The sequence below is a fragment of the Dromiciops gliroides genome, chromosome 2 (genome assembly GCF_019393635.1).
Source record: "Dromiciops gliroides isolate mDroGli1 chromosome 2, mDroGli1.pri, whole genome shotgun sequence".
Taxonomy (NCBI): Eukaryota; Metazoa; Chordata; class Mammalia; order Microbiotheria; family Microbiotheriidae; genus Dromiciops; species Dromiciops gliroides.
Window position 1 is genome coordinate 448,230,446 of NC_057862.1, and position 24,647 is coordinate 448,255,092.

A 24,647-nucleotide genomic window follows, 5' to 3' on the forward strand; every position below is an offset into this window, starting at 1 on the left:
AAAGTTGCAATATGGAAGGGATAACTATAGATGATTTATATAAAGCCGTATATGATGTCTAAGGTCCCTTTCAGCACTAACAGCCTCCATCTCTGAATCTTTACATAGGCTCTCCCCTATACTTGGAATCCTCTTCCACCTCAGTGCCCCCCTCTTTGGAATCCCTTTGTTGTTTTTCAGTCAGGTATGAATCTTAGTGACCCCATTTGGGGTTTTCTTGGCAAAGGCACTGGAGTGGTTTGCCAATTCCTTCTCCAGCTCATTTTACAGATGAGGAAATTGAGGCAAACAAGGTGAAGTGACTTGCCCAGGGTCACACAGCTAGTAAATGTCTGAAGTCAGATTTGAACTCAGGAAAATGAATCTTCCTTACTCCTGAACTGGCGCCCTATCTACTGTGCCACCTAGTTGCCCTCAGAAACCCTAGTTACCTTCAAAACTTAGCTAAAGCATCATCTTCTCCTACATGAGGCTTTCCTGATTCCCCACCAGTTGCTAAAGCCCCCTCCACCCCTCAAAAATTATTTTGTAGGTTTTTAAAAGTATTTACATGAATACGTGTCCCTTTTTAGAATATAAGCTCTTAAAGTTCAAGGAGTGGTTTGGTTTGGTTTTGTATCCCCCAGTGCCTAGCACAATTCTTGTCACATAGCAGGCACTAAATAAATTTTCACAGATTGATTATCATCTTTTAAAATTAATTATCATGTATTAATATTATCTATTTTACAGATGAGGAAACTGAGGCTCAGAAAGGTTGAATGTCTTCTCTATAGCCACATACAACCAGTAAGGGTCAGAGCCAGGACTAAGAGCCATGCCTTCTGATTCCAAGCCCAGTGCCCTCTCTCTCCAGTCTTCTTAGTTATCTCTGTCCTTTTCCCTCACAGAATAAATACACTTCCAATTAAAAGTCCCCTTCTTGGCTTCAGAAGGATCCTAGACCTTTCCCAACACTACTCAAGTCCAGTGTAACAGGGTCGCCGGAGGTCACCTGTGTTTCTGGGACATTTTTTTTTTTTTTGCATCAACACACAAAGTAAGTGCCCTGCATTACTTTGTATTATTATTGGCTTAGCCCTAACGATAAAACCATTTCCACAGATGTTTCTGGCTAAGCTTTCAGCAGGGTGGAGTGACCTCAATGCAAGTCCAGAAAATTCATACAATTACAGAATTTTAGAGATTGAAAGGGCCTTAGAGACCATGTAGTCCAAGGCCTATTAACTATTTTTTGGAGGGTAGCATGGACCCTATTTGGAATCTGGTGAAGCCTCTGGACCCTTTCTCAGAATGAAGTTTTTAAATAGTTGAAGGAAGTGTTCAATTTCAGAAGACAGTGAAAATAAAGAAGTAAATTTTCCCATACAAATTAATGCAACCCCTGAAACATATCCATGGATCTTCACAATTGTCTGTCACCTTTATTTTCTTATATTTATTTCTTGTATTTTCTGTAGCAACATCTGTTATTAAAGGAGACATCAACTTATTGTTAAGTCTAATCTAACCTGTACCCGTACTTCACAAATGAGGAAACAGACACAAAGAGTAAGTGATTTGCCCAAGTTCACATAGAGCTGACTAATGGCAGACCCAGGACTCCTGATTTCTAAGTCCAGTGCCTTTCCCACCATCCTATAATTTTTGTGCACTAGGCAAATACCCAGGAGACATAGCTACTTGCCTTCCTCCTACTAAAAGTATTTTTTAAAATGGAAGAAATCCCACAGATTCTTCTTTTCAGAATTCTGGGCAAATACTTCATTTACCTCTGCCATTTCCATAGGGTTTTAAGATTTTACCATTGCTTTCTTCACAACAATTCTGTGAGCTAGATCTATAAATATTTATGATTCCCATTTTACAGGGCCAGAAGTCAAGTGACTTTGACTCATCTAAGGTCACCCAGCCAATAAGCAGCAGGAGCTGGGACTCAGTGCATAGGTCCTCTTACTTTAAATATGGTTCTCCTCCAACCCAAGCTGCTGTCCATAGTAATGAAGACAACTAGGAGTTACTGTAGTTACAGAATACAAAGTGACCCAAGATAAATTCTTCAGAAAGATATGTCTGAATATTTAGAGGCAGCTAGATTGGCACAGTGGACAGAATCATGAAGTCAGGAAGACCTGAGTTCAAATCCTACCCCAGGCACTTACTAGCAGTGTGACCCTGAGTTACCTTACCTTGGTCTGCCTCAATTTCCTCAGCTATAGAATGAGGATAATAATCACATCTACCTCTCAGGGCTGCTGTAAGGATCAAATGGAATAATATTTGTAAAATGCTTAGCACAGTGCCTGGCACATAGTAGGCACTTAATAAATACATATTCCCTCCCTGGTAGTGTATATTCCTGAGGTCCCTGTTTTTAAAATGGGACCACTTTCAAGTCTGTCCATCTTAAAACTGACCCTGCCCATTTGGTTTGCAAAAGGAAAATCGCCGACATATTCACTTTTTAGCAGCAGAAAAGAAAGACATAAAACCACATAAATATAATGTAAAGTGATCTTTTTTCCTAAGTGTATGTTTATTGTGCATAAAAAAGTGGATTTAATTACAAATGGCTGGAACTTTCCTAACAGTCCAGTATTTTATTTTAATTTTTTTCTTCTTTTCAAAAACTAAGGTCTGGCCTCAGCTTTTGGGTTGCACTGTGAGTCTTCTAAGCATTTCCTTGGAAAGATGTTGCACTTGGTCCCAGGCAAAAAGTCAAAATCAACATTCCAAAAACATGGCCTGTATCATTTCCAGGACTCCGCAGCATCGAGGTGTACTTAGGGGGAACTCAGCAAAACTGACTCCTGTGCTATTTGACTTGCTACATGAAGCTAGTCTTCGTGAAGAGGAAGTTTATATTTCAAATAATGTTTTTAACTACATGTGGTCAAGAGCAGAACTTATTGGCCTACCAAGATATTCGTTACTCCACCCCCCACAAATAATCCTAATGGTTTTATACTGAAATACACGTGATCTCCTCTTTTTAAAAAATGCTTGAAAACCAGAATTTTTAAAGAATTAAATCCCAGATGTATCTATGAACTGAAAGAATGAAGAATAGGGGAAAGAAAATAAACTATAATTAATTTTGAAAAAGTAAATTCTTCCTCTTGGCTTAGGTTTCTAGAAGCTTCTCTCTCATTTACTAAAAGCAAACACTTTCTAGCATCTAGAGCATTTACCATTAGCTATCCAGGGCCACAAAGTGGTTGATAATATGCCTTTTTGTGGCTATAGAAGCTCCTGTAAGATCATAAGCTGGTCCTTCTGTTACCCAAGGAAAGCCAGCTAAAGCCAGGGATGAGAGTCTGGACCAGATTGCCAGGAAAGCACAATGCTAAGAATGCACTTGGCCAAAGAGACAGTGCAACTGTCCTAAGCAGAGACACACACCCACCATCTTCGTGGCATGAGAAAGTCTGGATAGGGGGAAAAAATAATCCTGGCTGTGTTTTCTGGTGCAACTGCCTTTGTTGCAGCTGTCCTGTTTCCCAAACGCTTCATTTACTTTTCTGAGGAGCTGTGCATAGGCATTCAAAGGTCTGCCTCAAGTGTGTCTCCTTGCATTGAAATGTGAATTTCTGAAGGGCACGTGGATTTGTTTTGGGCAGCTGCAAGCACACCAAGGGCACAGAATCAATGGGGAATGACAACCAGTTACAGAGCCCAAACAGAATATGCCTGCTTGTGTGTGGACATGTCTTTTTTGTGTGTGCAGACGTGCACAATTAGCAACGTTACTGAAGAGCGGCACTGTCCTGCTTGGAAGTATTGTACAGAACATATGAAAAATAGTACAGGGTATGTAAACAGGACCCACAAACTTTGTTTGCAGAATTGGTCTTGACGGTTTTCCAGGTTTCCAAGGAGATGAGTTAATTTAGAATAGAAGACAGAAGGAAAGAATATGACTCTAGACAAAGTGGCCCAAGTGGCAGTGATTTTTAGGAGTAAAAACTGGGCTCCAATCCCAGCTCTGCTGCAACTTTGGGTGAGTCAAATCCTCTTACTGGGTGTCATTTTCCTCATCCATGAAACATAGGGAGTTTGGCACAAAGCAAAAGAAACTGGTTTTGGAGTCAGAGGGTCTGGTTTAAAATCAGCTTTTGACTTTTCCTACCTCTATGACGCTGGGCCTATCCATCATCCTCATCCTCTTTACTCCTCTCCCAACAGAACCTTGGACTCTGCCCCTAGAAATACTATGGGATCTGATGAGTAATCACTTTCACCCTATCTTGCTCCACAGTCACTTCTCAGCCATGCTCCAAAGTAAGCATACCACAGACCTTTCTTTCTAGCTCTCTTTAATGCATTGTCTTTGCTTGTTAGAGTGGAAGCTCCCTGGTGGTAAGAATTTCCTTGCTCTCTTATATTTATCTCTTCTGTGCTTAGCATATGGCGGCACATTGTAAATACTTCATAAACACTTTTAAATTCTATTTACTCATTTGTAAAATAAGGGTGATTGGCCTACATGGAGTCTGAGATTCTTTTCAGCTCTACATCTATGATTCATGGGAGTCCAGGGAACAGGAGAGATGCAAAGGATCTCTAAGGTCTCTTCTAACTCTAGAAAAGCAGGAATTTAAACACATTTGAACTCTGGTTTAACTTGATTCATTGATGAGGTATGAGACTGACTTGGCTAATTTCAGTCCAAAGTCAACTCATTATTTTTCTACTCTGAAATAAGAATTACTCTTCAGGGCCACCTTGAGATTCTTCATGCTTTCTTACCTCAATAGAGATTTCTGCAACAAGACTTTGGATCAGAGATATAGGATATTTTAAGTGAATAGGAGCACATTCATTTGGATGCTACCAATAAAACAATGGACATACATTCTTTCTTCTAGAGAAAACTTTTTTTAAAATCAGAAACAATTAAAAAATAACAAGTGACCTCTAGCCAATATCTTCAGGATTTTATATCCATACCTTCTAACTATAATCCTGTAGACATAAATGCTGATTAGTTTTGCTCTCATTAATAAAAAATTTTTTATAATTGGCACTATGGAGAATGTGCTGAAGTTTACCTTACTTAACTCATTACTTATGAAGAAAGGCCTAGTTAAACAAATTACTGGCAAGTAAAATTATAAGTCACCTATGTGACCAAATTACTTTCAAAGTTTTACTTGCATAACAGTAATGGGTTGGCTACAAATGAGACTTGTCTATTCACTAATGCAATGAATGCCCTAATAAGAATTTGTTGGCAGCCAGTTGGAATTATTGTATGTCCTTGAAGAATTTAAAAAACACATTTCTTTAAAAGAGACATTCTACAGGCAATTCATACAGGCCTTCCCTTTAATTGGTCTGAATGGGTGCATTTTTTTTCTGCCATATTTTCAAAATGTTGATAGACTTACCATCTGAGTAAAATTAACTCTTCATCCACTTGCTTGCTTTTCCTTTGTGGAGTGCTTAGATCAACTTCTACTGAATGCTGACAGAAATAACTGTGGAAGCACTGTAACATTCCAGAGTTTGCTGCATTCAGCACAACATCTGCAAATGGTTCATTTGGAGACCCTCACCATTTATGTGGAATCCCTTTTCCACTGGGACTTTGTACAAAACATCCAACAGGACATTGGCAAGCACTCAGGTTGAACACAACTCCCTGTTGGGTAAGAGGAAGGACTAGAACTATGATTTCATTGGTAATGGGAACTCCTGGGTGAGGAAACTGCTACCGCCAGTGCAGGTTGGCACTTCCTCTGCAACTAAGGTCTTATAACATTGCCTAGGGCACTGAGAAGTTAAGTGATTTGCCCAGGATCATACTGCCAGCATGTGTCAGAGGTGAGATTTAAACCCAAGTTCCCTTTACTATGTTTTGAGTCCATTTGAATGAATTCTTTACTTAATTTTAGTACTCAGAAGATTTTTGAACTATTAATAAATCAGATAAAGGCCCCATATATGAGAGTTAGATCTTCCACCCAAAATTAATGAAAGAACATGGATAAGATGTGATCTTTGCTGGTGGAGACAGTACTCAGACTGATGCGATCACAGGTCCCTTGAAATTCTAAATGTTGAGCAGAATGTCAGATCTATGGCAGTAATCCTCTGAGACAGTAGATGTATAGCCCTGAGGGGGGCTCCTAAATTCCAAACAGGCATTGAATGAGAATGAGGCTCCATATTTTGTTCCTATTTCTAAACACCTATATTAAGAATGGGAACTGAGTATTAAAATTTTGGAGTGGGCACTATATGCATTCTGCAAAATAGAAGTATCAACTCACTAGTGTACAAGTCAAAGATAGATTGATGCAATATCCCTCTTTCCATCTCTTGATAGAACCCCAGGTCAAATTTCTATTCCTGGGGTTCCTTATGCTGCAATAACCTACTGGATGCTTTTTATTACAAACCAAAAGTATCAATCAAAAAACTTGAAATTAAGCCCCTCCTCTTCTAAGTTCAACCCACATATCATCATATCTCAAAGAATCAGAGACACATTATTTTGTCTCCACTGTGGCCCAAGTCTGGTGACAAACAATGCACTAGCAAAAGAAGAAATGAGGCTAAATATGACACTGAAAAAATGAGGCATCCCTGTCTGAATGGGAACCAAAAAGAACAATGGAGACCTGAAGTTGGTAAAATTTGGGCTAGAAATGTGTGGTTTTTGATTGTTAATTCGTTAGAGGATTTAATTTGTCATATAAACAAAGCACACATTAGTTTGACATGATGTGCCTAACAGCTTAGAATAAAGTATGAATCAGACAATCTCCTCCCACAAAACCCAATCACCTCAAATATCACCACAATCATAAAATAATGGGATTTAGAGCTAAAAAGAATTTTAGGCAGTTATTTATGAATTATTAGAACTGGAAGGAAATTTAGATCACTTCTAGTCCAAACCTCTTATATTATGGATGAAGAAACTGAGGTCTAGAGAGGGGAAGTGACTCACCTTGGGTAGGATGACAGAGAGAGAAAGAGAGAGAGAGAAAGAGTGCGCTAAACTATAATCACAATAGCATACATTTTCATAGTACTTCAGGATTTACTAAGTATTTTCCTCAAAACAACCTTATGAGGTAGGCAATATGAACACCATTAAATCCATTTTACAGTTGAGGAACTGAGGCTAAGAGAGATGAAATGAAATGTCAGAGTTAGGATTCAAACTCAAGTCTCAACTACAAAAACAGTACATTACTTTCATGAAACCCAGTTGGAACACTGACTTGGTAATCAGATATGTTGATGATATTAGAGGGATTTTTTTGTTTTTATTATTCATAAATGACAGAACTACTATATACAAAATGTAATAAGAAATAAATATATGGGTCAATAAATACAAAATGTAGATCTTAGAGTTTCTGAAAAATGCAGATTTCTTTTATGTATAACAATTGTGATGTATTTGAGTTAATAAGGACAACTTTCAATTGCAGGGACACATTAAGCACCTACTACATTCCAGTAACTATGCTAAGTGCTGGACATTCAAATACAAAAAAATGAAACAATCTCTGCTCTCAAGGAGCATTATAGCATATTGGTAACCTTGGTTTTTCCCAGGCTAAGGCAGAAAAGTACATGCTCTAGTAAGTCCCTACTAAGCCAGATGAGCTTCACATACAGGTCTGGCAATGGAGAGAAATCATGTCTACTAAGGTCTAGAAGGGCTATGATCTGCCCTGATGGAGGGATTATCCACATGGATGAAACCACACAGCTCTAAAGTAAGGCCTCAGTGATGCTAGGATAGAAAGCATTGTTCTATCATTAGGTTAAGACATTGTGTATATTAAGTACAATGGCTAGTATTTTTATCATGCCCTGGGTGATGTTCTGTGGTTCAAATATCCTGTAGCTCAATAGGAAAGAGACCACAGGAAACATTTATATCAGATTTTATGATGAAAAATAATTAATGCATGGACCAGCTGGCTACTTTGCCCTGCTGTCAAGCTATCTTTCCATAGTATATGCTCCCTTCTTTCCTAGTAGGCTTGTACTTTGGATCTTTTAGTAGTTGTTGAGTCCTTGGAACTCCCTGGGATAATGTGGCCTTTCCCTGGCTATCTTCCACCCTTCCACTGTTTCAATGTCCCAGAAAGTGTTAAGTCACTCAGCTCTGAACTTCCCATGCTTCTTCACACTAGCCCTCTTGCTCTGAGAAATACATTAAATCCACACTATTACTGTTTCTGGAAAGGTTATATTAATGGCCTGTTCCACTCAAAGCCCAGTGACTTCTCAGACCAAAACACATTTCTTTGGCCACCATTCTTCTTTGTCTTATCTCTCCCATTAGAAAGTGAGCTCCTTTAATTCAGGGACTGTCTCAATTTGCTATTTGTATCCCCACTGCTTAGTATAGAGCCTGTCACAGAGTAGCCACTTAAGAAATGGTTTTTATTCATTCATCTATTCCTTGGACATATGTAAAAACCATAGTATAATCCCCAGCTTGATCACATAGCTTAACCAAGGTTGTTCAGTACTGACTTAAAGGATCTAGAAAATGGAAGGGTTAGAGGAGGACTAAAGGAATGTAACCTGGAGGTAACATACAATATGTGACACATTTTCAAGAAAAGGACAGAAAGTCTACATCAATTTCGTTTCTCTCTAGCATACTATATACCATGAATGCAACTTCCTTGGTAGGATTTCTTGCTAACAACCCAGACTCTTCTTGCCCATGAAGATGTCTCTTCTTTACTGCTCTGTCTGATCTAAGTTAACCAGATATGAAGAGAAAATTATTCTTTCAAGTGGAATATTATGACACGTGAAGTGATGCAGGGTAAAGAAAGGAGAATCAGAACATACTATGCACTGTACAAAAAAAAAAGGAATAATAGCAAAATTAATGAAAATGCAGGTGAAAAAGAATTGGACTGGGATACAGATGCAGGTAAAATAATACTAAGAATATTATAATATATAAGAATATAAAATATTATACTTTCTTTTTACCCAACTGTAAATAGTTTAGAACTTATAGTTTTATTTGTGATTTTATTTCTTGGGGGAGTGTTTATTTTTCTTCTGGGTGGGGATGGATCTTAAGTTTGTAATAAAAACTGTTCTTTAAAGCTGAATCTTATAGATTATAAAACAAGAGCTGGAAGGGACCTCAGAAGCAATATAGTCCAACCCTTTCATTTTGCTAATGAAGAAACTGAAGCCCAGGGAGGTTAAAGCACTTGAGCAAGGCGACAAAGGTAGTAAGTGTACAAAGTGAGATTTGAATCCTGGTTCTTTGACTCTAAAGCCTGGGCTTTCCTCACTGTGTTAGGTTTCTTATTTCTTTTCTCTAATTTAGCATCTGCAATCTCAGATTAAAGGAGCTCTTCAAAGGTAGTATGCATGTTTTAACTTGACAAAACAAAATGAAATCAAATTTATATCAATAAATACGAAAGATAAAACAGATTTTTCATGAGAAAGACTGTGTAAAGGAGAATGTATCCTTTACAGATCACTGTGTTAAACGTATTTTATAAAGCTGTCTACAATGTGTCTTCAATGCTGATTTGATGTCAGTTTCAGAGATGGCTGGTGCGTCATAATAGGAATGAACCAATCCAAGGCTGGTTTAGCACTGAAGGACAGGCTACAGGTGGCTTAAAGTGATCAGTCAGAATCCTATTAATACTCTGCATCTAATGCTTACTAGAAATGGCCAAGCCCAAGTAGGAAAAGATAAAATGAAATTCTGCTTGTTTCATGCACTGCTGGGAACATGTAAATCCCCAGGCCCAGTAAGAGCTCATTTCAATTTTCTAAGTGGGAACTTGTCATAGGAAATGTGCTTTTGAAACTACTTAAGAAAATTATTGAAAAATTACCCCCAGAAGACTTACGTGTAGTGACAAAGAGTGAAGTAATCAGAACCAGAAAAACTACATACCCAATGACTCCGCCAATGTAAATGGAAACAACAATAACAAAAATGAAAGTGAATGCTTTGTAATTGCCACACCATACAGGAGCTTAGTCCCAGAGAAGAGATGAAATAGTGTACCTGCCTCCCTTCCTTGGAGAGAGGTGGGGAGCCATGGCTGTGAAACACTGCACACTGTCAGAGCTGGCTGATGTGTCCATCAGTTCGTTAAACTGTGCTTCCCCCACCCCCCTCCACCCTCTTTTATCCTTAGTTTCTCAGGCTTCCTACAAGACTCAGCTCATATCCCACCTTCCAAAGGAGATTATTCCCAGTCCCCTCAGCAGCTGGTGTCTTGTCTTCTGAGATTATGTTTCATCTACTCTGTATATCTGCTTCTCCTCCATTAGAATGTGAGCTCCCAGAGGGCAGAGACTATCTTGTTCTTTCTTCGTATCTACAGTGCTTGGCACAGGGCCTGGTAATGTTGCTGTTGCTGTTGTTGTGGTTGTTGTTCAGGCATTTTTCAGTCATGTCCTACTCTACATGACTCCATTTGGGGTTTTCTTGGCAAAGATACTAGAGTGGTTTGCCATTTCCTTCTCCAGTTCATTTTACAGATGAGGAAATTGAGACAAACAGGGTCAAGTGACTTGTCCAGGGTCACACAGTTAATAGGTGGCTAAGACCAGATTGGAACGCAGGAAGATAAGCCTTCCTGACTCTAGGCCCAGTACTTCATCCACCATGCCACCTAGCTGCCCTTCGTACACAGTAAGCATTTAATAAGATGATTGTTGACTGACTGACAACAAGAAATAGCTCACTGGATAAGGGAGAGAATATATCTTCAGAAACAAAAGTGCCATACAAAATAAATAAATAAATAAATAATAAATAGATTTTTTTTTAAAATAAAAGTAACCTCCCCCTGCAAAGAAAAGCAACCAATTTTCTGGAGCCTTGAGAGGAAAATGAAATTGAGGACAGAATGATGCTCCTTTGGTTGATCCTTCTAAAATCCCTCAACCAACTTTCAACTTTACTAGCCTCCACACAATTGGCATTTTCAGATATATGGCCTCATGCCATTCTGACTTCCATTTTCACTAAGGCTCCATTTCAGTTATTGACTTCTCGTATGGAGCCACAAAATAATAAATTCCCTAGAACTGTTGAGTGCTTTTTTCTATTTTCCTTGGAAAGAAACATAATCATCTATCTAAATAAGGTCTGAGATGGAAGACAACATGATATGGGGTTGGATCTGAACAAAATGATTATGTTTGTTTAACTCCAAGAAACTTAGCAATATAATAATAACTGACATTTATGTAGTGCTTTTAAGTCCTCAAAGCATCTTATAAACATTATCTTATTTGAGTCTTACAACAACCTTGATAGAGTAGGAATTATTATCGCCATTTTATCAATGAGAAAACTGAAGCTCAGAGATTTGATGAGGCTTGCTCGTGGTCATAGAGAGATCTTTCTAAATCCAAATTAAGCATCTTAGATTTGGATTGATTAGGATTGCTGTTTTACCATCATTCAGGCCATATGAACAGGATGTGGTGAATAAGACCAATCAAATCTTTCTGTCAGGTCTGATTCAGTCAGTATTCAATTAAACAATAAGCATTTACTAAATGCCTCCTGTGTATTAGACACTGTGTTAGGCATTAGGTATACAAGACAAAAATATAAGTCTCTGCCCTCAAGGATCTTACATTCTATTAGGAGAAAACAACCTAAGAATGTAGGAACACAAAAACATAAGGTTAGAGTTGGAAGAGAGCTACTCTAACACCTTTAACTTTATATAGGTGAGGAACCCAAGTAACCAAGGGAAATTAAATATTTGCCCAAGGTTACACAGGCAGTAAGGGTCAGAGGTGAGATCTGAACTCAGATCCTATGTGTACACAGGCATTTAAAGAGACAAATGTACCAAGTAACTTCCAAAGAAGAGAGAGAGACTTGCAACTATGGGGATCAGGACAAGCTTCCTAGAAGGCAGCATTTGAGTTACTTCTTGAAGAAAGCCAAAGATTCTCTTAGGAATGGGTGATGGTGTAGTACATTCCAGTGATTTTAGAATGTCAAATTATTATTGTGTAGAACAAAGCTTCTTAAACTGTGGGTCACAACCCCATATGGGGTCATGAAACTGAATGTGGGGAATCGCTTAAAATTTGACAACAATAAAAGTTTATGTACACTTATTTTTATATACCTATATACCCGAGGTCATGTAAAAATTTCTCAGACAAAAAGACGTCACTAGTGGAAAAAGTTTAAGAAGCCCTGGTGTAGAGGATGAATCCATGGAGGCAAGGAATCCATGAAAGAGGCTATTACAAGTCCAGATGAGAGGTGATAAAGCTTCATCTAGATTGGTGGCCATGTAAGTTGAGAGAGAATGGCCAAAAGATATAATGTGGAGGTAACATCAATAAAACTTGGTGACTGATTAGATATGAGGGGACAAGGGAAGGTGAAGAGTCAAGGATGATGCTGGGGTTTCTAATCAAGGTATCTGAAACAATGGTGGCACCCTCAACAAAAAATCGAGAAGTTAGGAAGATGGGAGACTTTTGGGGGAAAGATACTAAGTTCTATTCTGGGCATGTTTCATTTGAGTTGCCTTCATGATATCTAGTTGCAGATAATAGAAATTTGATCATATGGGCTTGGAGTTCAGGTAAAAGACTAGAGCTAGGCCAGGTAGTCATATGCATAAAGGTAATAATAGTTAATGGAACCTTGTGAGATCACCTACATTGAGAGTTCGAGAGAAAAGAGAAGAAGGCTTAGGGAAGAGACCTGGAGGTGTACCCATGCATAGTGCCCTCACCATGGGAGAGGGACAAGGATAATGTTCCAGAAAAGGAGACTGAAAAGGAGTCAGAAATATAGGAAGAGAACCAGGAAACAGTCGTGTGATGAAAATTTAATAAGAAATAATAATGGCAGTAACCCCTTTGGCTACAGCCCAATAGCAACTCCAGAGACCCTAATGACCAGCACCATATCATATGTTATAACTAACTTCAGGGGTGTTTTATGCCCTTTTGGAAAGGAGCCAGAAGAGGCAGTCTAACACTGGGCCAGGGGTTGTGCTGATATCATCAGTGATGCTGGAATTCAAACAAGGAAATAAACAAATGGTATGTTAATTTCACGATTCATTAGGAACATAGGGAGATAGGAAGTTGAAGAAAGTTGAGTAGTGAGGAGAGTACATGTTTACCAAGGGTAAAAGAAAGAGTGTGGGATTAAATTTCCCTTACCACTTAGGACCATGTTAGAGTTCAAAGGGACCTAACAGGTGACCTAGGTGACTCCTAGATTTTTAAAGGTAAAGAAAATTAGGTCCAACGAGGGGAAGTCATTTACTCATCAAGTTCGAACATCAAGTTTGTGTCATGATTAGGACTTGAAAACTGGATCCCTGACTCAAATCCAGTGCTCTTGTCATTAGAAATAGTGAAATATAATATGAAATAGTGGACTTTAAAAAGACCTTAATGTAATAAGTAACCTGCTTAACAGAGCAAAATCAGGCCTTCTTCATCTCTACATCCCCTTCACACTCTTTACCCATGCATAAGCATAAATTTAGAGTTGGAAGAGACCTTGGCAGCTACATACATATAGTACAAAATCCTCATTGTATAGATAAGGAAGGTGGGTCCACAGGGATTAAGTGACTTATCCAGGATCACAGGTAGTAAGTGTCAGAACCAGTATTTGAACTGACATTCTTTAATTCCAAAACTGGTTCAGTTTCTTCTTCATTGCCTCCCTATACTTGGCACTTAATATTTGTAGAACTGAACTGAGGGTAATACTTTGAAATGATGCAGGAAGATCCCACGATTAACCATTCATCATCTGGCCAGTTTCTCTTTTCCTCTTAAGAACTTTGCTGTTATCTTAATGGCACCCTTTATGATTAAAATGTGTTTATGCTTTTGCTGACATCAGGAGAAAGCATAGTACTCAGTCAATAGATGAGTTCTTGTCAAGTCTCTGACACTTATTAACTGTGTAATCTTGGGTAAATCATCTCATCTCTGGGAAAAAAACAAAAACAGAAATCCATGAATTTGCAAAGTCAGTGCAAACTGACTAGATGAAAAGGGACTGACATTTATGCAGCACAGTATAGTTGACAAAGATTTTTGCTCACAACATCCCTGTGAGGAAGCCAGTACCAATATGATTATCCCTATGCTAAAGAAAATGAAACTAAGGCTCAAAAAGTTGTGACATGTGAAGGGTCAGTCAGTCAGTGAGTCATTCAACAAGTACCTATCATGTGCCAGACACTGTTCTAAGTGCTGGAGATACAAAGAAAGGGGAAAAAAATAGTCCTTGCTCCCAAGAAGCTCACTGTCTATCAGGGAAGAAGACAAGCAAGCAATTACGGATAAACAAGAAATATACAAGATAAATTGGAGATAATCACCAGGAGGCAAGTACTCCCAGGACTTAAACCTAAGCTTGCTGATGCCAATCAGACTTTCCTTTCACTACATCAGCCTGTATACAAAGTGAAGACTCTTCAATGTCTCTTTCTTGGCCACAGGAATCTACGAATGACTTTTTGTTGTTGTTGTTGAAAATTGAGCTTTGAAGGTAAATGATTAAATTTTAAATACAGCAATTGAGTTGTTTCCCCTTTCTCTCTGACCAATTAAGCAGTAACCACTGATCCAAGCCTAGTGTTTACCTTGAAAGTTGGGCAGAGGATTTTGAAATGTCCTCTGACCATGTTTTAGCATAAAAGGTATTACTATTTTGATGGGCATGCTGTATTATTTGAGGCTGGCAATGGTGCTATTGGCTAATGGGGTACACAAAATACTCATCAGCTAAATGCAAGTCTTTTTCAGCCTCCTCAGAGTAATGATATGTAAGCAGGTGGTACAATAGATAGAATGCTGGGTCTGGAGTGAGGAAGACCCGAATTCAAATATAGCCTCAGACACTTAATACCAAAGCAAGTCACTTAACCTCTGTCTGTCTGTTTCCTCAATTGTAAAATGAAGATACCAATATCATCTACTCACAAGGTTGTTGGGGAGATCTAATGAGATAACATTTGCAAATCATTTAGCACAGTACCTGGCACATAGTTGTGGCTTAAAATCATTAACTTCACAAGATATATGATCAAATGAGTCTATTATTGGTCTATCTTAATATAATGTATTTTAAATGGAAGGGTAACAATTTATGCTCTTGGGAGACACTTTTTAAACTACAGATATCTTGTATACTTTTTTGGAGCATTTTCCCCTAATGTCAAGCAAAATCAGTATATGGAATGGTAAAGTGGAAAGAATCCTGGCTTTGTCCTCAGAGAACCTGAGTGTGAATCCCGGTTCTTCCACTTAACACCCTTGTGAACTTGGGCAAACCCTTTAGCCTCTCTGGGCCACAGTTTCTTCATTTGTAAAATGAGGTCAAAATGAGTTCCCTTCTAGATCTCATTCTATGACACCATGGCTGGACATCTGCAACAAATCTAACGAAGCTCCTCACAATAACCTTGTGAGCAAGTTAGAGAGATTTGGGCTGGATGATAGTACAATTAGATTCAGAACTGTTTGAAAGACTGAAGCCAGAGATTAGTATTTAATGGACAGAAGAGAACCTCGAGGGCAGTTTCTAGTGGAGAGTCACAGGGATCTCTCTGCCTTTATTCCATTCACCATTTTCTACCAGTGATTTGGATAAAGGGAGAAGAGAACTGTCTTCAAGTATCTGAAGGAGTGACATGAGTAAGAGGGATTCAGTGGTATGCTTATCTGGGGGAGGTAGCTAATACTTTGGGTGACAGAACTAAAATCCATAAATACCAATGAGCTATAAAAATATACAGGATCCAATCAGAAGAAATGTTATAGGGATAAATACAAAGTCTGACACAGATTAAAAACAACAATTATACAACTGGAAGATGAGGAGACGTGGCCATACAACAAAGCAAATGAAAAAAAAACTGGAGGTCCTAGTGAAGTGCAAGCTCAATATGGATATGGCACGTTCTAACCTCACACTGCATTAATAGAAGCATCGTATCCACAGCCAGACAAGTGACAGTCACACTTCAAGATTTCTTGAAGCCTTTTATGTGATTGCAATTGCATTCTCTCAAAAAGTAATGGAAGTATGGGGGTAACCCATTATTCCATATCTTAACTTTTTTTTTCAAACAGCTGGTCAAGCCCTAATTACCAACCCCCTAATCAGCAACTTGGGAAGGAGACACAACAGGTATAGCAAAACCTTGTCCAAAGAATATAATAATTAAATTAAATAATTTCAAGCTGAGAAACCTCAGGATCAGTCTAAAGACAGAAGGTTCTTACACTGGTACTATAGTTCTATGGTGCAGCCAGTCTCCAATCTTACCATATTTTCCCTGGTATCTTCCATAGCATGGGCCCTATTGCAGAGGACATCAGGAATATGGATATCAGGCACATGGCTATGGTTGATCCCTTCTAAAGCATTGTGTTTAATTCTATGAAATACTTTTTAAAGAAGACCTTAACAAACTCAATAACATCCAAAGGATGTTGAACAAGAAGGAAACAGTAAACCACTCTATCAGAATACCAGCTGAAAGAATTAGAGACTGATAATTATCTTCAAGTATCTGAAGAGCCGTTAATGTGAAAGACCGATCTGAATTCTTTTGCTCAGCCACAGAGAGAAGATGTAAGGGCACTGAGTGCAAGCTGAAGAAAAGCAGACTTTGGTTCAATATGAAGATAAACTTACTAACAATTAGAACCACTCAAAAAGAGACTGAGTTGCCATTGGGGTTGGGAAGAATGCTGAGTTCCCCATCCCTAAACGTCTGACTTGTTAGGGATGTCTGAGGTGATTCTCGATCTAGTATGTATTGGACTAAATGAGCTCTGAATGTTCTGCAGTCTGAGATTTGATGATTCCATGGACAAATAGGTAAATTACAAAAATCTGCAGAGATAAGACATCAAAAAGTCGATCACAAAGGCTTCTTTAATAACCAAGACTATGAGAATGAAATAAATATCCACAAAGTATAACTACCAAAACCCCAATACAGAAAACAAATGCAGATGTGAAAATAGCTATCTCCAATTTATATTGATTGTTGATGCACGTAAATCAATATTACCAATTTTTTAAATCTCTAATTTTTATGAAGAAATCATCATAAATTTAAATAGCTGCCTAAAAATAGTTGCTTATAAAAGGGGAAAGTGAAAATTATTATATCTTGCAAGCCTAATTAGTTTATCCAGTTCTTAGTATAGTGCCTGGCACATAACAGGTGTTTAATGAATGTTTATTAATTAACTATTGGTTGAATGATATCCCATGTTGTATCTAATTATAAAGGTTATAGCAAATAATCACATCATTTTTATTTAGTTAATTGTAATTCTGTTAGGTTAAAAATAAAATTTATCTAAAATACAAAAGGATTTTAAATCATCCTTTATGTTCTCTATGGTCCCACTAAAATGACTTTTTTTTTATCCTTGACAATACACACGACCTCACCACATCTCTCAATGTCTTTGCAAAGGCTAGAATGGACTCCTTGCTCACTTCAGTCTCCTACAATCCCTAGCTTCTTTCAAAGCTCAATTTGCCAGGCCTTTCCTGATCCTTCTAGCTCAGGGGTTCTCAGATTTGGGCCTACAGAATCCCTAGGGTTAATGAACATGGATGGGGAAAAAATTACATCTTTATTTTCACTAACCTCTAACTGAAATTTAGCATTTCCTTCGATTATGAATTTTAAAAAAGCATTATTCTGAGAAGAGGGCCAGATGTTTCACCAGACTGCCAAAAGAGATTAGCAATTTAGCTGTTAGTGTCTTTCCTGTCCTTTGAAATTACCTGGGAATTTATTGTGTGTGTGCATGGGGGGGGGGTCCTATACCTATACCTATACCTATACCTATGCCTATGCCTATGCCTATGCCTATGCCTATGCCTATGCCTATACCTATACCTATGTCTATGCCTATGCCTAAGCCTATGCCTATACCTATACCTATACCTATGCCTATACCTATACCTATACCTATACCTATACCTATACCTATACCTATACCTATACCTATAGAACATAAGCTCCTCAAGGAGAAAGACTGTTTCGTTTTTAGCTTTGTAGCTCCGGGATCTAGCATAGGGCCTGGAACATGAGATGCTTTAAAAAATTTGTGTATTGACAGTAGCATATTTACTTTTTTTTTTGGCTGGACCAGTAATTTCATAGAAAACAGCCAGGTGGAGACTCCTTGCACTAATGCCAATTAGCAACTGTAAATTCTAGTTTTATAGAGAAGCCACTTGCACTAAGAAGTTAATAATAGTTAGCATTTATACAGCACTTTAAGGCTGGCAAGGCACTTTACAAATGTCATTTGATCTTTACAATGGCTTTGGGAGGTAGGTGCCATTATTATCAGTATTTTGCCAGTGAGGAAACTAAGACAAACAGAGGTTAAGTGACTTGCCCAGGATCACACAGCCAGTAAGTGAGATTGAACTCAGGTCTCCTGAATCTAAGTCCACTGCTCCATCCTCTATGCCCCCTAAACTGCCTCTATAGTTAAGGTTATTTGCTTGTAGGCATGCAGTTACCATGCGTCAGAGACAGGCCTTGAACTCAGATCTATCCAAGGCTAGCACTCTTCTCCATTATGCTGTCAATCACTGTTATTACTGGCTATTTAACAATATAATTTTACAAGATTTGACTACAAATATTTTCCTGAAGGTTTGTCCAAAAGGAAAGAATTCCACTGGATATACTGTTAGCCTCAGATGATGTACTGGTTAGTTTTGCTGAACTGCTCTTCCCTCCCCATCTTGCTTTTTTATTCTTTGTTACACGGAACAGCATTCTTGGTAGGGATGAAGGGAGGGATATATTTAGAAGTGAAGATGATATAAAAATGAGACATCAATAAAAATTTTGAAAATGAAGCAAAAGTTTCCACAGCTACAAAAAAGTCTGAGGACACACTAGACCATAATGACATACTTTCATTTGCCCGAATTAATAGCAAAACTAGCACTCATACTCTATGAAAATTCATTTTCTCTATGAAAATTTCTTTATTAAGTTAATTTCTTTTTACAAGGGAAAGGGTGTGCGTGTGTGTGTGTGTGTGTGTGTGTGTGTGTGTGTGTGAACTTCGAGAGTTTCATCTTAACCTAGTTTTTTGGTGTAAAACTCAAAGAGAAATGGCTCCCTGAGGGCTACATATTGACTTAGAAAACCACAAATTAACATTATCTGTTTTGTGTTGTAATTTTATATATTTTGCTAAATATTTCTCAATTACATTTAATCTGGTTCAGGTGGTATTTCTGAGTGTGGTAGGCCACATGCCCTCCGAGCCATGTTTGACACCTCTGGTGTAAAATTCTGGTTTGGGCAAGTGACATGCCTTTGCTTTCCCTAACAGGCTGCAGAATTGTCATAGAACCATAGGGTTGGAAGGGACTTTAGAACATAGAATGACAGCACTGGAAAAATACTTTAAACCACAGAGACAGAATATCCAAAATAGAAATAATCTTAGAGGGCCAATCTAACCCTGTTACTCTCCAGATTAGGAAAATAAGACCCAGACAGGTTGTACAGCTAGTTAGTGGAAGAATAAGGATTAGAGCCTCGGTTTCCTCCCTCTCAGTCCACAGTGTTCTTCACATTACACCCCTGTTGCCTCCCTGAACTCTGCTCTGAATATTGAAATTCCATGCACATGGAAACAGCTGCTGTTTGAAAAATGGTGATTAGAATGGTATCATTTTTCAGGGTCCGCTGGCTCAGTGGAGTTTCAGACATACCTCATTCCGTATGAAAGTCTATTTCCTAATATACCACAATACATTGTTATTGCCCTTCATAGTAAATAATGTTACTACACCTTGATATGCTGTGATCCACAGCATAGCAAAACTATCATTACAGCATATAGTGCATTGTTGATAATTTTATATAGAAGAGCCATAATATATAGTAGAGAGGTAGTGTGGTGTAGCAAGTGCAGCTAGGTAACACAGTGGATAGAGTGCAGGGCCGGGAGGTAGGAAGACCTGAGTTCAAATATGACCTTAGATACTTACTAGCTATATGACCCTGGGTAAGTCACTTAGCCCTGTTTGCCTCAGTTTCCTCATCTGTAAAATGAGATGGAGAAGGAAACTACTCTCGTTTCTTTGCCAAAAAAACCCCAAATGGAGTCACAACACCACTAAACAACAACAAAGTGTGATGTAGAAGAGTGATCATTGGAATTGGGAGAGCAAACCCTTGGGAATTCTTACAGAATAGGAATATAGGAACTAAGATGGCGTTGTTTCACTTCACTTCAGAAATTTTCATGTCAGAATTGCTTATTTCTGAAGTAAAAGTTGTTATAACACAGTCATAAATCTGGATGGTTAGATTTAAAATAAGAGCAGAAGTGAGAGAGATAGGGAAGAAAGGGAGCCTTTCTAGCCTGAGACCTGGATTTTTAAGGGAAAATATCATTCATTATGGACAATTTTGAGAGTCTCCAGTTCATAATGAATAGGAAGCTCCTTCTGGAGGCCAATGCAGGTTTTACCTTTGCTGTCCTTTGTCCTTTTCCCAAACCACTTGGAAAGTACACCTCATATGCTGTAATTCATATGTTTTACATATACCACAAGTCACATACATAGTCACACTACTGAGATACACTCCAGGAACAAGATCCAATTTCACACGGTTTGATTAAATTACTTCCTCAAATCCCCCTATCATTACATTTTATTCTAAAAATGAAAAACCACCCCCCAAGAGGGTGGGGGTGGGAAGGAAACAGAATGTCTGAGAATCTATACAACAATTTTAATAAAATGTATGTGGAAAAATACAGTCTATCCACTGGCATTCCTGGGTCACAAGACCATCCATCCTTTAGCTCTACATACACAGTAAACTAAAGAAGCTGTCCAGTATTTTAAAAGCACTAACAGATGTAGGGCCACTCCCACCTATTTAGAATCACAGAATCACAAGGAATCTAGTTCTGTGGTTTCTACTGAAATGCCATAAGTAGTGGTGGAGTTATTTAGCGCCTGATATAACAGCCTGGCACGGCAACCTCCTCCTAGCCGCCGCCCCCCCCCCAACCCTCCCACTTAAATCAGGCTGCAGAGTTGGGAGTCTAGAGAATCTGCTGCCTTCGTCTGACTCAGAACGATGTTAAGCATTTAAACCAAGCAACCAAGCTACCTGGGCATTTGCAAGAAGATGGGGATAGCGGCGAGAGGCAAAGGAACAAAGGAGAAATGGAAGATAGAGGCAAGGGAGTATGTTGTTGGGCATACTGCCTTTTTTTCCTGTCCGATACCCAGGCCAAAACCCGCTCTCTTTGCAAGCCTTGGCAACCAGGATGAGAAGTCCTGACACTTAATACCCCTTGACTTTAAAGCTTCCAGCTGCGGTGCGCTTGGGATCCAGTGCAAAGAATGTGAAGTGGAGACTGAAAGTTTTGCATGGGATAGAAAAATGATTGAAAAGTCTGCTTCTAGTAAGCGAACAACCCGAGGCCCCATTTCCTTAGCTGGGTGATTTGGCTGGTATGTGGGTGGTTCTCTCTGTACCCTCAGCTCCCGGCCCACATCAGTCTGGGGCCCCATGGGTGCGGGAAAGGACACACTCTAGGTTTTCCACCACCACTCGATGTCAAACAGGCGACGGGTTTTCATTCACTGATGCTACCCCAAACCTCCACCCGGCCAACGCCGCTCCTCAGGGGCCAACCCAGCAACTGCCCCTAACATCTTCGCTCCCAGCCCCCAAACATCCACACATCCTTCAAACCTCCCCCCCGCCACCCCAACCCCGTCCTTCCGGGCTCAGCCCATCTCGACCGGCTATTTCCAACACTGGGGCTCATTGTAACGCTCTGCCCCAGCTGGGGCCGAAAGATCTCCGCCCTATCCCCCGCCCCCACCCATCTCTTTCCACCACCACCACCCCCCGCCACATCCCCCGCCCCACCCCCTCCTTGGACACTGCTCTGAGCGCGGGCTGCCTCAACCCAGCCTCCATCAGGACCCCGCCCCACGACAGCACTTGGGGTGAGGGTTCCCTCTCAATCTTACCCCAATCACAAGACAAGCCAGTCTTCTTCCTTCCCCCACGCCCCTCACCCCCTAAGCCACAGTATCCCTCCTCCTCACTCTTCTTGGGGCTGGGCTTGGGGACCCAGACACACATCGTCTCAGGGCTGTCAGGGGCCTGGACTGGCACTTGCGGCCCCCAGCACTGGGCATGCTCTCCCCTCCGCCCCCATCCCTGGCTCGACCGGCGAGCGCCTAGCAGTCCTGACTGCTCCTCCTGATCCGAGAGCCCCTGGCAGTAACCCCCGCGCCCCCGAGCCCCCTGGACAAAGCCAGTCGCCTCACCCAGCAGCAGCAGCCGGTGGGTCTGCCTGTATTCGCGCTTCTCTGCCTTCAGGCTCTTGTCGATGCCTTTGCTTCGCTTCCTCTCTGCCTTCAGCCGGGCCAACTCTAGCTCCCGCAGCCGGCTCCGCGACTGAGGGTCGCCCGAGTCCGGCTGCTGTCCCCCAGGGAGGTCGCCAGTTTCCAGCGCGACTGCGGGGCCCCGGCCGCTGTAGGAGATGGAGGGGTGATGGGCGCCCAGGATCCGGGCTCGGAGGCTGTAACACATCCCCATGGCTCTGGGAGAGGGACGCGCGGCTCTCCCGCGAGCGAGCGAGTGAGCGCACACTCCCCGGGAGGACACACACACCGCGCGTGCACACACACACCACACACACACTCTCTCCCTAGCCCTTTCGTTCCCTTGCTCACTAGCACACGCCCGGGCAGGGAGAGCAGGCTGCGGGCTTAGCTCCCCGCCCCTCCCCTTCCCCTCTCGCCCGGCCCCCCGGCCCCCCTCCCGCCCCCTCCGGTCACTCCGGCCAGACGAGTCCATGCGCTCAGCTCCGGGTGCTGCCTGCTCTGCCTGGGTTACCCAGTCTGCCCCGGCTTCGTAATCGGCGGGGAGCCGGAGGGACCTGAGGATGTTCCGCCCCTTCTCTGGCGGAGAGTGCAGACTGCAGAGGAGAGAGGGGGGATCAGGGCGGGGGTGGACGTCGTAGGGGGTTCTGACGCCTCTCTTTCCGGATTGATCGCCTCTCTCTCCACCAGCCCAGGAGCCAGAAAGCGACAGCCACTTCACACCCCACGTGATCAGGACATGTTTACCGTATTTCATCCGAACGGGTGGGGAAGTGGCGGCGACTGCAGCTCAGGCCAGGCCTGCAGCCTCCCAAACCTCCTCTTTTTGGTCCGACCCAGCCCTGCCCCCGGGAGGCTTCGGCTCGGCGGCTCTGCAAGCTGAGTAGCCTTAAGCCGGAGACCTACAGGTGGCCTTGCCCTCCCCGCAGGGCCATTAGCTACCCAGAGAAAATGACATTTAACAGTTTTGAATTTTTAAGCATCTCATACTATACACACGCATGGCTGGTGGCTATCCCTTCCCCTCCATTGGGAATAAGGAAAAGACAAAGGAATCAGTGCCCTCAGACTAGGCCACTGCCTGGCCATAATGAAATCCGTGGCCATAATGAAATTTAACTAGGGAGCTAGGGGCCCCTATGCCTTGCCAGGGTTTTGTTTTTGTTTTTTTGTAACTATTATTTATAGGGCCACATTCAAAGCAGTCCGGCCGGGCCAGTGATCGATTTCTCCTTGGGGAAGAACAGTCTTGAAGAGCCCCCTTCGTGTGCCCCCCTCCCTTAGTGCTGATTTTAACCAATCATTGCTGCCCCTTTTTCCACCTTCCCCGCCGCCCCTCCCCCAAAGGAGGGAGGGGCAGGTGCTTTCCTGATTTTTCTCCTAAGGAAACTGAGTCATAGAGAAATTTGAATAGGTGAAATCTACACAGCAAGTGTAATAGAGATGGTACCGAGATCCAGATCACTATTCCCTTAAGCAGCTGGAATTTGCCAAGGTCCTTGTCTGGTTTAGTTGGGGTTTTTATTTGTTTTGTTTTTTTGTTTTTTGTTGGGTTTTTTTTTTTTGAGAAACCTTTTCACATCCCCCTAAACGATTGGATAGTCTAGGTTTCTGAACTTTAAGACTGTATTGCAATCCAGTAAACATTTATATAATTCTGTGAGAGTCTGTCCTGTCCTCGAGCTCAAAAAGCTTATAATCTGACGTTGAGATGACATAGAAAGGATAATTTTTTTTAATGGAAGGAAGATCCTTTCCCCAAGAGAACAACTAATAATTATTGCTTCTTTGCATTCAAGGTGTCCCCATTCCACCTTAGTCCTGCCTATCCTTCAATGAATATCAATGTTATCTCTTAAGGATGCCTCCTGTCTTCATCAACCTCTTTTACTTGTCTTGCATGACTTAGACTAACTCAATTCCTGAACATTTCATAGCTGCCATCGTTTATGGAAATTCATGTCAGAAATCAGAGTGGAGAAGCTTTGGTTTGAATTAGAAATTGGTCAGAGAAGGGGAAGGGGAGGAGGATCCTTTTATTGCCTTCTTCCATAAACAGTCATGGAAGCTTGAATCTTCTTTCAGCTGGGCAGGAGCAATTCACTTCCTCAATAGACTGATGGAATGTTGGAGCTGGATGGAACTTTATAGATCATTTTACTAAAGGGAAAGCAAAGGCCCTAAGTTACACAGCTAGTTAATTAAAAATCCAGAACTAATTAAATTC

The 24,647-nt window shown here is 40.7% G+C and overlaps 1 protein-coding gene across 1 annotated transcript in view; it reads right to left on the reverse strand.

Moving 5' to 3' along the window:
• GNAS (GNAS complex locus) overlaps positions 1 to 22,818 on the reverse strand; it is a 316,026-nt gene extending 293,208 nt beyond the window's left edge. Inside the window, 1 exon segment of the mRNA XM_043990078.1 lies at positions 22,364 to 22,818. Within this exon segment, the coding sequence (XP_043846013.1) occupies positions 22,364 to 22,634 (271 nt within the window). The 5' untranslated portion in view covers positions 22,635 to 22,818.
• Between the last annotated feature and the right edge of the window lie 1,829 nt (positions 22,819 to 24,647).